A 15,857-nucleotide genomic window follows, 5' to 3' on the forward strand; every position below is an offset into this window, starting at 1 on the left:
GTAATTATTACATTATACATACAATAAGCTATCATTTACTGAAAACACTGAAGGTCTAGCATACTTGGTTCTAAAGCTATGAAGTTTTTGATGTCTATTTTCTTTTATTTTATTGTTTTTTAACTACATATTTATACCTATATCTCAGTTTCAAATTTGCCGCCTTTTGCCCCATGGACCAGATCGTGTCACATATATCTTTGCACCTGTTGCTTGTCTTATGAAATAAAGTATGATATGTGTGACCCTGTTTTGCTAGCATCTCCAGCGACCAATCACCAGTTTACAAAATTATTTCCTTCTTGTGTTTTATGAGATACCCACAATTCTTGACTTATTCAATCTCCAATGTCTACATCCCACATATTGGCATGCTGCTGCTGCTGAGTGTTTTTCATGCACACATATTGCAGACAAACGGACACAATCATGGTTTCTCATTGGCTGATACGTCATACCACTTGCTGCAACTGCAAGGGGAATGGCGGTCTAACAGGAGGCATGAGCCCATATACACATGCTGCCTGTTAAATAATGCGTACGAATTGGGTTATCTTCACAACTATCTATTATGTTTTGGACATTGTTATACTCTTCCTTCCAAGAGATTTTTGGGTGGATTTTTTTGTCTCAAAAAGTGTTGAAGACATCACTAATAGAATTGAGCTTCCATGTTTAAACAAATAGTGCATGCTAAAAAATATGTGAAAGATGCATGCAAAGAACACTGCTTACTGCTTCTAAAATAGTGGATTAAACAATTGTTTGATATGTAGTTATAAGGAGTGCTCATAGGCTTAATGATTTTCAAAACAGTGCCACTTTCAAATGAATGTCTCACTTAATCTTGTTAGATTTGTCTATTTCTTTCTTCCATCTTCTAATTTTTTACTTCCTCAAAGTTTGATCATCTTTACTATTTTTTCACCTTGGCGAGCCAGTGACGTTACTGTGCATTTTATTGGGCCCAGTTTCTAGTCGCATGCATTCTCTCAAAGTGCTGGTGTACGCACACACACATTTAAAGATGCACATATGCGCAGTAGCTGATGTTGACATCACCGACTCGCCAAGCAAAAAAAAAAAAGTACTGTTTGCATTTGCAACCCATTTGCCAAATGTCCAGGACCCAAAACTGGAGTGTGACCCATGCTTAGACTTGCTGTTTTTGACAAAGTCCTGGAGCCTCACTTGCCTCTACCATAGAATAGAAGCAGTCACTTATGCAGACGGTTGGTAAACATGCATAGCAAGGCTAAACAACAAAATATGAAGAACTCTGGCTGAATGATGTCTACAGATGGATGAGCACTGCAGATAGCACTACCTTAAATTAAGATCTTTACCGTAATGTTTTGTTTTTCTTGTTTTTTGTTCAGGTCAAACTGTAGCCACTATAACATCCTCCATGAAGCATGTCATGTTAGCTCTGGTCAGGTTCTGCAGTGATCTCTTGGTGTAAGTAGACGTGCTTTAATCTTGTGTGCTTTTCATTATACTTTTCCAAATTCCCATTACTGCCAGCCCAGAGGTACACTGCCATACAGCTACTACATTGGTACTCTAAGAGTACCTATGTGAGTACTAAAGACTATACACACATCGGAATCACACATACAGTACGCAGTACTCTAGAGTAGCCACAAAGTAGCTGGGCAGCAGTGTATCTTGGGGGCAGCAGCAATAATAATATGATTGTGTAATAAAAAAAAAACAGGAAATGTAGTAAGAAAAAAATTTCATATGTCAGTTTGCTCGAGCCCCCAGAACGTCGAGAAACGAAGTACTTGAAATAATTAAGTTTATTTTCAATTATGAAACTAGCTGGATATTTTAAAGTGAAATATAATAGGCAAGGTTATAACAAGATCTCTTAACTGAACAAAACCCTTAAAGGGGGGTAACCCTATTGGTTTTGGATATGGATTGTCTTTAAAATTACATAATAATATCAAATATCGCCTCCTTTATGCTGCTTTGTGAAAAAACGAGAGCATTTTCAGCGTAAATGTGAATAAATAGCCAAATTTGCAATCCAATACCTTGGTATACGTGAATTGCATTCTGGGCAGGCAATGACGAATGCTGACATGCTGTACAATGCCCGGCCCGTATTGAACGGAAATTTTTTTTTGTACTGTTTTTTCTAAAAAGGGAACAAAATATATTTCCCCTTGCAATATGTACATTTCAAATGAATATAAAAAAGTTTGGGTTAAAAATGGAGAGGAAAAAAAAAACCTTCCGAGACCGGGTTTTGAACCGGTACCTCTCGGGTAAAAACAAACGCGCTAGTCAATTGAGCTATTTAGCACACCACGCTTACTGTTGCCGTTTTCATAACTATATACGGCGCACCGTCTCCTCAGCAGTTAGTGTGGTTCGCTTTTTTCACAGAATGTGTATGACGCGAAACCAAAGTAGCTGTTGCGGTGACTGATATTTCGTTCATAATTCCCTCCCAGAAATCCAAAGTATTTACCATTGTTTACAAACTGGTATACCTGTAAAAACCGCTGTGATTCATGATTTCTCCGAAATACATCGACTTGGAGCGTCAAATTTCAGGATAGTAATGAGAAAAATAGTATCTATTATGTGATACCAAAACCTCATCAACAATGAAAAAATCGGGGATGATGCTGTCGATTGGGTTACGGACCTTTAAGTGACAATATCATGTCTGTGTTTGAAGATTGCATAAATCATCTTCTTAAAATTAGCAAAACACCAATATTCGGGATTTGTGAGATCCGCATTTGGGGAAAGGATTATAAGAGGTATTTTGGTTTTGGCAAGACTTGGAAATAACTGTTGCTATCCCAAATGATTAAGATTAGAGTTAGGTTTATTGGTAGGGTTAGGTTTTAGGATTAGTTTTGGGGTTCAGATTGGTGACAGGTTTAGGATAAAGATTAGGGTTAAGGGATTAAAGTTAGGATTATGCCTGGGATAGCAGCCACCATTCTGAATAGGCTCCTCAGTATCAGCTCCTAATATGGATGATAAATTATAACTATAATGAAAGACAAAGATAAAGAGAATTTATCGCGTCTGACGTCATCTGTCAATCAAACTCGAGCATGGTTTGTTTACAAGTGTCGTGATGATGACTTGCTGAACGCGGATTTATAACCGGGTGCCTTATTGTTAATTTTGCACCTTTCGAGATGCAAACCATCTCAAAAGTTAGGTCTTTATAGTAGGAAACTTTCTTAACCGAAGGCACCATGTCCACAATGCCTAGAAAAGCTGCTTTTTGCCTAAAGTACGTAATTTTTCACCATTTGCTGCTATTCCTTTTCTCTGATCAGCACCAGATAGATCGGTCTTCCTTTTACGCGCTGATTAACATGTGTAAACCAATCAAGGATCGTAATTGACAGTGACATCAGACGCGATAAATTCTTTTTATCTCTGTCCTTAATTATAGGCATGGTACTATTTGCATGTACATCCTGTATTAATACATAGCTTAAATATATGATTGTATGTTGTTTCCTTATGTCTAGATGGTGTTATGATGCTGATGAACACAAGGACAGATTGGTTGAGGTCATGTTTCCATTGCTCCTTGATGCAAGTACTGAAGGACTGGCGGATCTGGTAAGTATGGGGAACCACAGAAAGAGAGTTTATCTTGGCTTTCATTGGAAATATTGTGGTCATCTGCAGAACAATATGCAAGGTGTCTTTGAATATTGTACAATTAGAATATTTTAATGCAATTTTTCTAGAGATTGAGCCAAATGTTTGGAAATGTTTAGTTATACATTGGAATTTGGAAAATAGTTTTGGATTTCAGTCAAAATGTTTTACAACTACTATTTCTATTATCATGTTTTGAACCACTTATTTGCATTTGGGAATTCTTCTGTGTAGTTTTTCAGCATAATTTTAAAAAGTGACAAAGTATTGGGTCTTAGCTAAGTGCCCAGGGGGCTAAGAAATTAAAATAAATTGTAATTTTGTGTATACTTGGTTCCACCTCGAGGTCGGTAGTGACATCAGTGCCATTGTGTGTTCTCTGCAAGATCAGCTTAGCGCACACAATTTTACACTACAGCCAGCAAAATACCTTAAGTCGCTACCAAACTTGAGGTAAAACAAGGTGTATATATCATATTTGTTTTGTAGGCATCAGTAGCTGTGGAGCGTGTGCTAGGTGCATCTGATGGAGATGACTATACCACTCAACTCTATTTCCATGTGATATCAGCATGCCATGATTTATTCAGCAAATACTCCAACCCAGATAGTGGATTAGATGAGATGATACTACAAGAAAGCATCAGGACCATGGAGAACCATCTTGACAAAGAACCAGCTAAGAAGGCTATGGAGAGGTTCTATACAGAGAAAGCAGGTAAAGATATGCACTTTCACATATGCATGTTAACAGGTGGTCTGCTATTCACATTAGCAGACACACTGATGTGTGAGTTTAAGGTCTGGGGTATGAACGTTTGGGCAGTATTTATTGTGGGACATTAGAGCACATCAGACATATCGAATTGCATTCTGAATACGAAGAATGGCCTTCTGATATCAAATAATTTTGATTTTTGAAATTGCAATGTAATAATACATTTTATGGCAAATCATTAAAATTGATATTTTTGATATTTAACAGTACTGAAGTAAACTTTATAAATCTAATGATTTCTACCTAAAGTGTATGTAGGTGGGATGAAAAGCCGACAATCAATTGAAAATTTTGACCTTTCGTATTGAATATATGGATTTTTTTTCCCAAAACACACAAAAAAATTAGGTCTTTTGGGGAAAAAAATCCATATCTTCCATATGAAAGGTCAAAATTTTCAATTGATCGTCGGCTTTTTCCTCCCAGCTACATACACTTTAAGACTATATCATTAAATTTATAAAATTTACTTCGAGGACTGTTATATCTCCAAATGTGAAAAATATCAAATTTTAATAATTTGTCATAAAATTTGTATTATATCGTGAATTTCATAAAATGAAAATTATTTGATATCAGAAAGACATTCTTCGTATTCAGAATGCAATTCGATAGGTCTGATGTGCTCTCATGTCCCACAAAAAATACTGTTTTATTCCTCCGGTATGGACTGATCTTGTACCAGTCATTGTTTACAATGTGTTTTTATGCTATTAGCAGTATGGGGTACTTCATTTGAAATCTATACATCCCCTACGGAAGACATGACTTTAATCTCATACACAGGAAGTGTAGATTTCAAATGGAGTCACTCATTTAGGTTACCTCATTTGAAATTCAAATGGAGTCGCTCATTCAGGTAACCTCATTTGAAATTCACACCCCCTGTGTGGAAGATTAAGGTAATGTCTTCATAGGGGGTGTATGGATTTCAACTGGAATAGCTTGGTATAGGCACTGTCCAACAAATGTGGATTATGGCGGTTCCTATATATCCATTGTTACATGGCTTTTTCTTGTGTGTGTTCCCAATTTGCTAGTTTTACAAACACACACACCCCCACACACTGACTGAATTCTAAACTTAGATCTGTGTCATCTAACAAAGATACATGTATATATGAAATATTCTTAAGACAGATATGGGAAATTCTATTATGGAGCAATCATTTGCATTTGCATACATGCTGATGGTTTGTCTGCAGCTTATAGATTAATCCAAGTATGTAACTAATATGTTTTGTAATTCCTTCTTTCAGATCTGATCAGCGTCCTCCTGTCTGCAGCCAATGAGAATCTATCAGCTGAATACGGAACAAAAGTACTCAAGTTCTTCAACAGACTTCTGCAATTAGGTAAATACTTGAATTCTGTCATAAAATTTTGCGCAACTTAGAATCTGGTGTGTCATTCCTGCCATACACCTTTTTAAAATAAAGTCCATTCTCACGCACACAGTCCTTGGGTGGTGTACCGCATTATTAAACCTAGACTTCTGCAATGCCCATGAAGCCTGATTGAAAGTGGTGTGCCATCTTGCATTTATATCCAGATGTAGAGGGTGCAGATGAAGAGGGCATAATACCGTCTAGCCTTGCTTGGAGGATTGAATCTGTGAACTCTTGTACCAGAAGCAAGAGCAAAAAACATCATATGTAATTCCAAAGGTCAGATGCAAAACCTTGTATGTAGAAAGTGGGCCTCAATGACAATGCTTCATATGTCGGATGTCGCTAATATTGTTTTTGAGATATTGGCAAAATTAGTGTTCAAATTATTTTGATTTATATTGTTTCCTGCCATTCATAAATTGCTCATAACTCTTTTAACCAGATGTCCGATTTTGATAGAGTTTGCATCAAATTGTAGCATTCGTTAACTACTAGAAAATATGTTAAAAACCTCTAATTGAAAATTGCTGATCATTCCCCTTGATCATGTCACATAAATGTGCAAATTCAGTCGTAAGTCAACTTGAAGAAAATATCCTGACATACCATCTGCTACTTCCCTTTTAAATGTAAACTGTGTGTCTGTAGATATATAAATAACCAAATAACCAACCCCATATTATATGTAAATCCTGTTAATTTGAGCCAAATGAACAAATCATTACATAGGAGGTTTTGTCATTGGGGCCCACTTTTTACACATGAGGTTTTGAATTTGTCCTGCATGGAATTACGCATGACATTTTTCCCACCCGGTGATGATTATGTTGTACTCCTTCTTGTAAAATCAACTTCAAATAATCTCTCAACATAAAACTTCAAAAGGGACCAGTATTTTAAGCAAAACTATTTATACATGAAATCTCATGTTCCTTTCAACACATTATCACTATCATTTTGTTTCCAAATTCAGCTGAAGAAAACCCAGATGACAAGGCACTGGAGACGCTCTGTACATCTATGGGAAAACTTGCTTCAATTGACTTAGCAACGTTACAGAAATGGTTGTCGCGCATCATACGAGACAGTGACCCAGGGGCCAAAGGTCAAGAGAACAGATTGCTACTCCAGAATCTCACATCATACATTGTGAAAGAAAACAGGTGAGTGGTACTGTAGAAAGTGGGATGATTTGTATATCCAGGAGGGGGGATAAACTTTCACAATTTCCATGGTGCTATACAGTTTTACAGGTCTTAAATTGCAAGTTTGCACGTCTTAAATTGCATTGCAAGTTTTGCAGGTCTTGAATTGCAAGTTTTGCAGGTCTTAAATTGCAAGTTTTGCAGGTCTTGAATTGCAAGTTTTGCAGGTCTTAAATTGCAAGTTTTGCAGGTCTTAAATTGCAAGTTTTGCAGGTCTTAAATTGCAAGTTTTACAGGTCTTAAATTGCAAGTTTTGCAGGTCTTGAATTGCAAGTTTTGCAGGTCTTAAATTGCAAGTTTTGCAGGTCTTAAATTGCAAGTTTTGCAGGTCTTAAATTGCAAGTTTTACAGGTCTTAAATTGCAAGTTTTGCAGGTCTTGAATTGCAAGTTTTGCAGGTCTTAAATTGCAAGTTTTGCAGGTCTTAAATTGCAAGTTTTGCAGGTCTTGAATTGCAAGTTTTGCAGGTCTTAAATTGCAAATTTTGCAGGTCTTAAATTGCAAGTTTTGCGGGTCTTAAATTGCAAGTTTTACAGGTCTTAAATTGCAAGTTTTGCAGGTCTTAAATTGCAAGTTTTGCAGGTCTTAAATTGCAAGTTTTGCAGGTCTTAAATTGCAAGTTTTGCAGGTCTTAAATTGCAAGTTTTGCAGGTCTTAAATTGCAAGTTTTGCAGGTCTTACATTGTAAGCTTTACAGGTCTTAAATTGCAAGTTTTGCAGGTCTTAAATTGCAAGTTTTGCAGGTCTTAAATTGCAAGTTTTACAGGTCTTAAATTGCAAGTTTTGCAGGTCTTGAATTGCAAGTTTTGCAGGTCTTAAATTGCAAGTTTTGCAGGTCTTAAATTGCAGTTTTGCAGTTTTGCAGGTCTTAAATTGCAAGTTTTGCAGGTCTTAAATTGCAAGTTTTGCAGGTCTTAAATTGCAAGTTTTGCAGGTCTTAAATTGCAAGTTTTGCAGGTCTTGAATTGCAAGTTTTGCAGGTCTTAAATTGCAAAGTTTGCAGGTCTTAAATTGCAAGTTTTGCTATGGTTTTAAATTGCAAGTTTTACAGGTCTTAAATTGCAAGTTTTGCAGGTCTTAAATTGCAAGTTTTGCAGGTCTTAAATTGCAAGTTTTGCAGGTCTTAAATTGCAAGTTTTGCAGGTCTTAAATTGCAAGTTTTGCAGGTCTTAAATTGCAAGTTTTACAGGTCTTAAATTGCAAGTTTTGCAGGTCTTAAATTGCAAGTTTTGCAGGTCTTAAATTGCAAGTTTTGCAGGTCTTAAATTGCAAGTTTTGCAGGTCTTAAATTGCAAATTTTGCAGGTCTTAAATTGCAAGTTTTGCAGGTCTTGAATTGCAAGTTTTGCAGGTCTTAAATTGCAAGTTTTGGAGGTCTTAAATTGCAAGTTTTGCAGGTCTTAAATTGCAAGTTTTGCAGGTCTTGAATTGCAAGTTTTGCAGGTCTTAAATTGCAAGTTTTGCAGGTCTTAAATTGCAAGTTTTGCAGGTCTTAAATTGCAAGTTTTACAGGTCTTAAATTGCAAGTTTTGCAGGTCTTGAATTGCAAGTTTTGCAGGTCTTAAATTGCAAGTTTTGCAGGTCTTAAATTGCAAGTTTTGCAGGTCTTGAATTGCAAGTTTTGCAGGTCTTAAATTGCAAATTTTGCAGGTCTTAAATTGCAAGTTTTGCAGGTCTTAAATTGCAAGTTTTGCAGGTCTTAAATTGCAAGTTTTGCAGGTCTTAAATTGCAAGTTTTACTGGTCTTAAATTGCAAGCTTTACAGATCTTAAAATGCAAGTTTTGCAGGTCTTAAATTGCAAGTTTTGCAGGTCTTAAATTGCAAGTTTTGCAGGTCTTAAATTGCAAGTTTTGCAGGTCTTAAATTGCAAGTTTTGCAGGTCTTGAATTGCAAGTTTTGCAGGTCTTAAATTGCAAATTTTGCAGGTCTTAAATTGCAAGTTTTGCGGGTCTTAAATTGCAAGTTTTGCAGGTCTTAAATTGCAAGTTTTGCAGGTCTTAAATTGCAAGTTTTGCAGGTCTTAAATTGCAAGTTTTACTGGTCTTAAATTGCAAGCTTTACAGATCTTAAAATGCAAGTTTTGCAGGTCTTAAATTGCAAGTTTTGCAGGTCTTGAATTGCAAGTTTTGCAGGTCTTAAATTGCAAGTTTTGCAGGTCTTAAATTGCAAGTTTTGCAGGTCTTGAATTGCAAGTTTTGCAGGTCTTAAATTGCAAATTTTGCAGGTCTTTTGCAGGTCTTAAATTGCAAGTTTTGCAGGTCTTAAATTGCAAGTTTTGCAGGTCTTAAATTGCAAGTTTTGCAGGTCTTAAATTGCAAGTTTTACTGGTCTTAAATTGCAAGCTTTACAGATCTTTGCAAGTTTTGCAGGTCTTAAATTGCAAGTTTTGCAGGTCTTAAATTGCAAGTTTTGCAGGTCTTACATTGCAAGTTTTGCAGGTCTTGAATTGCAGTTTTGCAGGTCTTAAATTGCAAATTTTGCAGGTCTTAAATTGCAAGTTTTGCAGGTCTTAAATTGCAAGTTTTGCAGGTCTTAAATTGCAAGTTTTGCAGGTCTTAAATTGCAAGTTTTGCAGGTCTTAAATTGCAAGTTTTGCAGGTCTTAAATTGCAAGTTTTGCAGGTCTTAAATTGCAAGTTTTGCAGGTCTTAAATTGCAAGTTTTGCAGGTCTTAAATTGCTTAAATTGCAAGTTTTGCAGGTCTTGCAGGTCTTAAATTGCAAGTTTTGGAGGTCTTAAATTGCAAGTTTTGCAGGTCTTAAATTGCAAGTTTTGCAGGTCTTGAATTGCAAGTTTTGCAGGTCTTAAATTGCAAGTTTTGCAGGTCTTAAATTGCAAGTTTTGCAGGTCTTAAATTGCAAGTTTTACAGGTCTTAAATTGCAAGTTTTGCAGGTCTTGAATTGCAAGTTTTGCAGGTCTTAAATTGCAAGTTTTGCAGGTCTTAAATTGCAAGTTTTGCAGGTCTTGAATTGCAAGTTTTGCAGGTCTTAAATTGCAAATTTTGCAGGTCTTAAATTGCAAGTTTTGCGGGTCTTAAATTGCAAGTTTTGCAGGTCTTAAATTGCAAGTTTTGCAGGTCTTAAATTGCAAGTTTTGCAGGTCTTAAATTGCAAGTTTTACTGGTCTTAAATTGCAAGCTTTACAGATCTTAAAATGCAAGTTTTGCAGGTCTTAAATTGCAAGTTTTGCAGGTCTTAAATTGCAAGTTTTGCAGGTCTTAAATTGCAAGTTTTGCAGGTCTTAAATTGCAAGTTTTGCAGGTCTTGAATTGCAAGTTTTGCAGGTCTTAAATTGCAAGTTTTGCAGGTCTTAAATTGCAAGTTTTACTGGTCTTAAATTGCAAGCTTTACAGATCTTAAAATGCAAGTTTTGCAGGTCTTAAATTGCAAGTTTTGCAGGTCTTGAATTGCAAGTTTTGCAGGTCTTAAATTGCAAGTTTTGCAGGTCTTAAATTGCAAGTTTTGCAGGTCTTGAATTGCAAGTTTTGCAGGTCTTAAATTGCAAATTTTGCAGGTCTTAAATTGCAAGTTTTGCGGGTCTTAAATTGCAAGTTTTGCAGGTCTTAAATTGCAAGTTTTGCAGGTCTTAAATTGCAAGTTTTGCAGGTCTTAAATTGCAAGTTTTACTGGTCTTAAATTGCAAGCTTTACAGATCTTAAAATGCAAGTTTTGCAGGTCTTAAATTGCAAGTTTTGCAGGTCTTAAATTGCAAGTTTTGCAGGTCTTACATTGCAAGTTTTGCAGGTCTTGAATTGCAAGTTTTGCAGGTCTTAAATTGCAAATTTTGCAGGTCTTAAATTGCAAGTTTTGCAGGTCTTAAATTGCAAGTTTTGCAGGTCTTAAAATGCAAGTTTTGCAGGTCTTAAATTGCAAGTTTTGCAGGTCTTAAATTGCAAGTTTTGCAGGTCTTAAATTGCAAGTTTTGCAGGTCTTAAATTGCAAGTTTTGCAGGTCTTAAAATTGCAAGAGTAGAAGTTGGGATTGGAACTTTGGTGATATGCACTTTAACATGATAACCAAAAAAGTAATTTTCCACCGGTTTATAATGTAAGTTTAGAAAGGTATTATTGCAGCTATTTATAAGGTTAACAGATGTTTCTCATTGCAGATCCCCCAAGGAATATAGTCCCTTTCATATAGATTTCTCTATACTGCTTCAACCTAGAAGTACAAACCAAATCTGTGGCATCAGGTGTCGATGCTTTGGTCACACGCACTGCGTATTAAAGAACGTGGTGCGCTCGGCAAGTTGGTGTGCCAAAGAAGCCTTTACACAAGCATTGCACTGAAATAATTATTCTCATACCTCCAGTTTCCAAGGTCTATTTACCTTTACTTTTGTTAGCAGGAATGAAACATGGAGTGCAATTTGAAGAGAACTTTGTAATGAAATTGAGTATTTAGAGTAATTGAAAAAGACCGACTAATGGATTTTTTTTTTCATTGTGATTTTATTGCAGCCTCGTCGGTGAGAATGTAGCCACTGCCCTACTCAAAGCCCTCATACCAATGGGTTCAGAGTTACTCGCTGGCACTGGGGATAACCTGGGATTCTCAGAACTCATGCCAGTTATGATTACACTTGCTGGAGCAGGCTCAGGTCTTGGTCATGCAGAACTGTTTAATGCTTCCAATGATTGGCTAGCAGAATGGTAAGTATCTGTTACTATCATGGTTATTTGAGGTCAACTGAGGCTGAAAATGAAAAAAGAAAGTCTCATATATTAGGATGATCTATCTGTGACCGCTATCCCTATTTTTCACCTTGATGTGGCAGTGATGCCATTGTGCATTTCATTAGGTGCAGCTTAAAAATGCTGCATAGATGCACAGGTGAAACAGCTGCCTCAATGCATTGACATCACCGTCATATGACAGAGAAAATGGTATAGTCAGGGAAGTATTTCTGAACTCATGCCAGTGATAAAAAGAACATATGTGACCATCCACCACGAAGTGGTAGTAAAGTCGGCTCTAGATCATTTTCTGTTTATTGCAGATTTTGAAAGAATTCACTTTCAGCTTTAAAATGACACGTCAACCAGCTTCATCTGACATCTGGAAGTGAAGTTATTGTTCATCAAAGGTCAAATTCCTACTATATTTTACATAGAAATCCATATACTGTTTTTGATTGTATCTCAAAATGGAAAATGCCGACTTTACGACCAGTTTGTGGTGGATGGGCACATATATAGTCTTAAGGCATACAGGCATTAGAATTTTCTGCCCATTTTCCAGTATTTCTGTCCAATTTGACACACTTTTCCAACTTTTTCCATGAATGTGTATTCTCATACCTGATCATAATGCATCAAATATAATTATATTAAAGATATTTGACTTAATATTTGTATGTGATTTTACTTGGTTGTAAATTAAAAGTCAATATTTTAATTATTATATCAATATATAAATCAATAATTCAAAGTTGATATTTCCTTTTGTTTTTGTTTGTGCAGTAAAACCTACCTGTCCCACAAGGATGTTGCAGAGAAGTTGAGTTGTGAAAACATAGAAGGAAAGGTAGGCTATTTGTTCAGAGACAGTTTAAAAATAGTTAAAGCCACACATTGAAATGCACTGTTTCCCAGGAAAATGGTCAGAGCAACATGACGTTGTTGATCAGAAAAAACCTCCTATGGCCCCCGAACATGGTTAAAGCAAAACCTCCCTAAGTAACCACTTGGTATTTTTGTTTTAAACATGTTCAAGGGCCACAAGTACATGGGAGGTCATTCCTGCTGCCCAATAACAAAGAGTAGGTGTAAATTTCATCTTTAGCACATGAATAGTCTTACAATTAGGGGTCTGAAGTTCCCCTATTCCACCCAATACGCCCTACATCTAGTAGGACTACAACTAGTTAGTAAAACCATGGTTAGACTCTCATTTCAACATCTGTTTTTTCAAGGGATGCCTTTTAGAAACCTGTCGAAGACTGCTATATTAAATGATTGTTAGAAAAAGGGCTGAACACCTTTATTTTGCCTGGTTTTTTTTTATAGTAACAGTCACTAAATTCACAAGACTTTTAGGGTGATTGTTCTAGCATATAAAAAAACTAGAATGTTTTAACTTTGATTCCCAGTTAGGTCAAACGAAAGAATTAAGATCAAGGTATGTTTCATGGTAAAACAGAATCGCAAGGTTTTTATTTTTAAAACAGTGCTGCTTTATTTTGATATCAAGAATAAAAGATGTCAATATTAAATCCTGCTCATGTTTACTAACCTTGGGTACTTAGTAGTTTGAAATTGTATTGTTATTCTTATTTCGACAGCATCGTAGTATGATGGAAGCAGCCTGTTATCTTCTTTCCTATATCGCCAATGTCCTGGGTGCTCTCAAGCAAACATCAGACAAGTAAGTCAATCTTCTCTTTCTCGTCAACTGTGACATTTGTTTTCAAACAAGGGCAGTTCTCGAACCCCAAAGCTGGAAACCAGCTTTTGTGGTTCTTAAAAATCATAGAGTTCGTGGGTTGGCGATTGGTAGGAGATTTCATGTACCTGCCCCTATTAGGAATAAATGTTAACAAATTATAAATGCCCCTATAAGAAAAAAATTGTGAATGCCTGTTACATTTACCAAATACATAGTGAGAGATGGAGTATAAAGTAAGCACGGCATTCTCACTTGTAGGCTGGGCTAGACTAGGGTCCAACCAAACAAATTAAAGTGAAAGATGAGAAACTTAAGAAATCAGATCAAATTAATTAATTAATCAATTAATTAATTAATTGATTAATTAAATATTAGATCAATGTATATTGCTACACAATAATAAGTTGATGGCTTACAGAGAGCACACATTGTGATCTTCCATGACCTCAGCCTGGCAAAAAAAAAGAAGAATTTAGAATTCATGGTATCTAATTATTTGTATCTTTGAAGGAACTTATCCCACTGTGGATGATGTAGAAGCTATATACAAATACTGTTGGTCTTTAATCTGTTATGACAAATCTTTACCCACTCCATAAATACTTATGATATATTGTTTGTATTTTGATAGAACTTTGCCCACTGTGTATGATGTGGAAGCCATAACACAAGATGTAGATTCTGACTGGGCTGAAGACATGGTCGTAGAAGAGGAAGATTCTGGCGGTGAAGATTCGGTAAGAGTTTGTGTGCTATAACACATGTTTACACTTTTGAATAAAGTCTTAATAATTTCTAACTGTACATTTGATGACAATGCCTAAAATGTGGTCAGGAATAAGCTTTCATTTGAGATTAAAATATAGTTTTTATCATAACTGCAACAAAAGTTATACAGAATTTAAAACATTTTTATTTTAAAAAGGTTTTTTTTTTTGTCACCCTGTATCATAGTAAACCTAATTGTAAACATATTCAAGCAACATATGAAAAACATTAAAATAAGACTATGTTCCTTTTGCCATTTCAGGATGAAGATTCCTTGTGCAACAAACTGTGCACATTCACAATCACACAGAAAGAGTTTATGAACCAGCACTGGTATCATTGCCATACATGTAAGATGGTAGATGGTGTAGGGTGTGTGTACAATATGTGCCAAGGTGTGTCATCGAGGGCATGAGTTATCCTATGCCAAGTATGGATCGTTCTTCTGCGATTGGAGCAAAGGAAGATGGGGTCTGCAAGGTAGGTTTATAAAATTTTACTTTAGGATATCTAGTCGATAATTAGAGAATAAAAGTATTGTTTTGGGACCTAGACGTGTCTCTATCACTTGATATAACATAGAGATAGTATTATTTCATGAGGCTGCACACCTTATTTGGATCCACCAGCTCAGATTTACAACATCTCCAATGCATAATGAACTGGGCGGCCAAGCTTATCCACCATGCACAGAAGCGAGATCATGCTACACCTTACCTTCAAGAACTTCACTGGCTACCGATTCGTGAATGCATCACCTTCAAGATCATGCTTTACTATTTGTTATCTTGCTTGCATTTGTACCATCCTGCATGATCAAGTCTCCGTTCAGCATCTGATGCCACTCGACTAAGTGTACCAAATACCAGATGCCATCTTCATACTGCTTCAAATCGCACATTTCTCCTATACTGCTCCAAAAACATGGAATGCTCTCCCAAAGTCTGTCAGAAACTCTGATTCCATTTCCACTTTTAAGAAGTCTCTCAAGACTCAGTTATTTATGCATTTTATTCCCATTGTTCCTGTTGTTTCTTGTGTTTCCAAGCGCATCGTTCTTGATATAGATGCGCTATATAAATGCTTGTAATGTATGTATGTATGTATGTTGTGCCACAAAAAAATAATGCTATATCCATCACTACATGTATGTGACAAACCGACAAATTAAGGACTGTATGTATGTATATTTACATAAAAGCATTTTTATATCATTTTAATTAGGCTCTAACCAAGAGAACACCAGGTTCCAATTTGGATTCAAGCATGGCTAGTACCACCATGGTGTCGCCGTTCTCCTCCACGTCCATCTCCGGAGATAAAACCCGTGACCCATCCACTGGTTCACTTCGTCATCGTACCATGGTGTCACCAACTGACAAGCAACCAGTAGCCACTGAGTTAAGCAACAAGTTAGCGGCTGAGGAGATCAACAAATTCAGGCAGGCATTGGCTAAACAACTGGAGAAATCCAAGGATGTTGTTCTCACACAATTGGTGAGTTTAAATTTCAAAGCAACATTAGGCTGTTCCAAGGGGTATAGATTTCAAATGGAGTCACCCATCCAGGTAACTCCATTTGAATTCACACCCCCTGTGTGGAAGATTAAGGTGTTGTCTTCCATAGGGGGGTGTTATGGATGGATTGCAACTGGAATAGCATTATATTTACTGAGATTTCA

At 36.3% G+C, this 15,857-nt stretch overlaps 1 protein-coding gene across 1 annotated transcript in view; it reads left to right on the forward strand.

Annotated features, from left to right (window-relative positions):
- LOC140137484 (E3 ubiquitin-protein ligase UBR4-like) overlaps window positions 1-15,857 on the forward strand; it is a 194,859-nt gene that overhangs the window by 43,515 nt on the left and 135,487 nt on the right. The window contains 13 exon segments of the mRNA XM_072159195.1: window positions 1,380-1,458; window positions 3,513-3,606; window positions 4,138-4,366; window positions 5,686-5,781; window positions 6,791-6,980; window positions 11,481-11,672; window positions 12,483-12,546; window positions 13,304-13,386; window positions 14,039-14,144; window positions 14,438-14,545; window positions 14,547-14,626; window positions 14,628-14,655; window positions 15,400-15,672. Of these exon segments, the coding sequence (XP_072015296.1) occupies window positions 1,380-1,458; window positions 3,513-3,606; window positions 4,138-4,366; window positions 5,686-5,781; window positions 6,791-6,980; window positions 11,481-11,672; window positions 12,483-12,546; window positions 13,304-13,386; window positions 14,039-14,144; window positions 14,438-14,545; window positions 14,547-14,626; window positions 14,628-14,655; window positions 15,400-15,672 (1,622 nt within the window).

The sequence above is a fragment of the Amphiura filiformis genome, chromosome 17 (assembly GCF_039555335.1).
Source record: "Amphiura filiformis chromosome 17, Afil_fr2py, whole genome shotgun sequence".
In the NCBI taxonomy this organism is placed as follows: Eukaryota; Metazoa; Echinodermata; class Ophiuroidea; order Amphilepidida; family Amphiuridae; genus Amphiura; species Amphiura filiformis.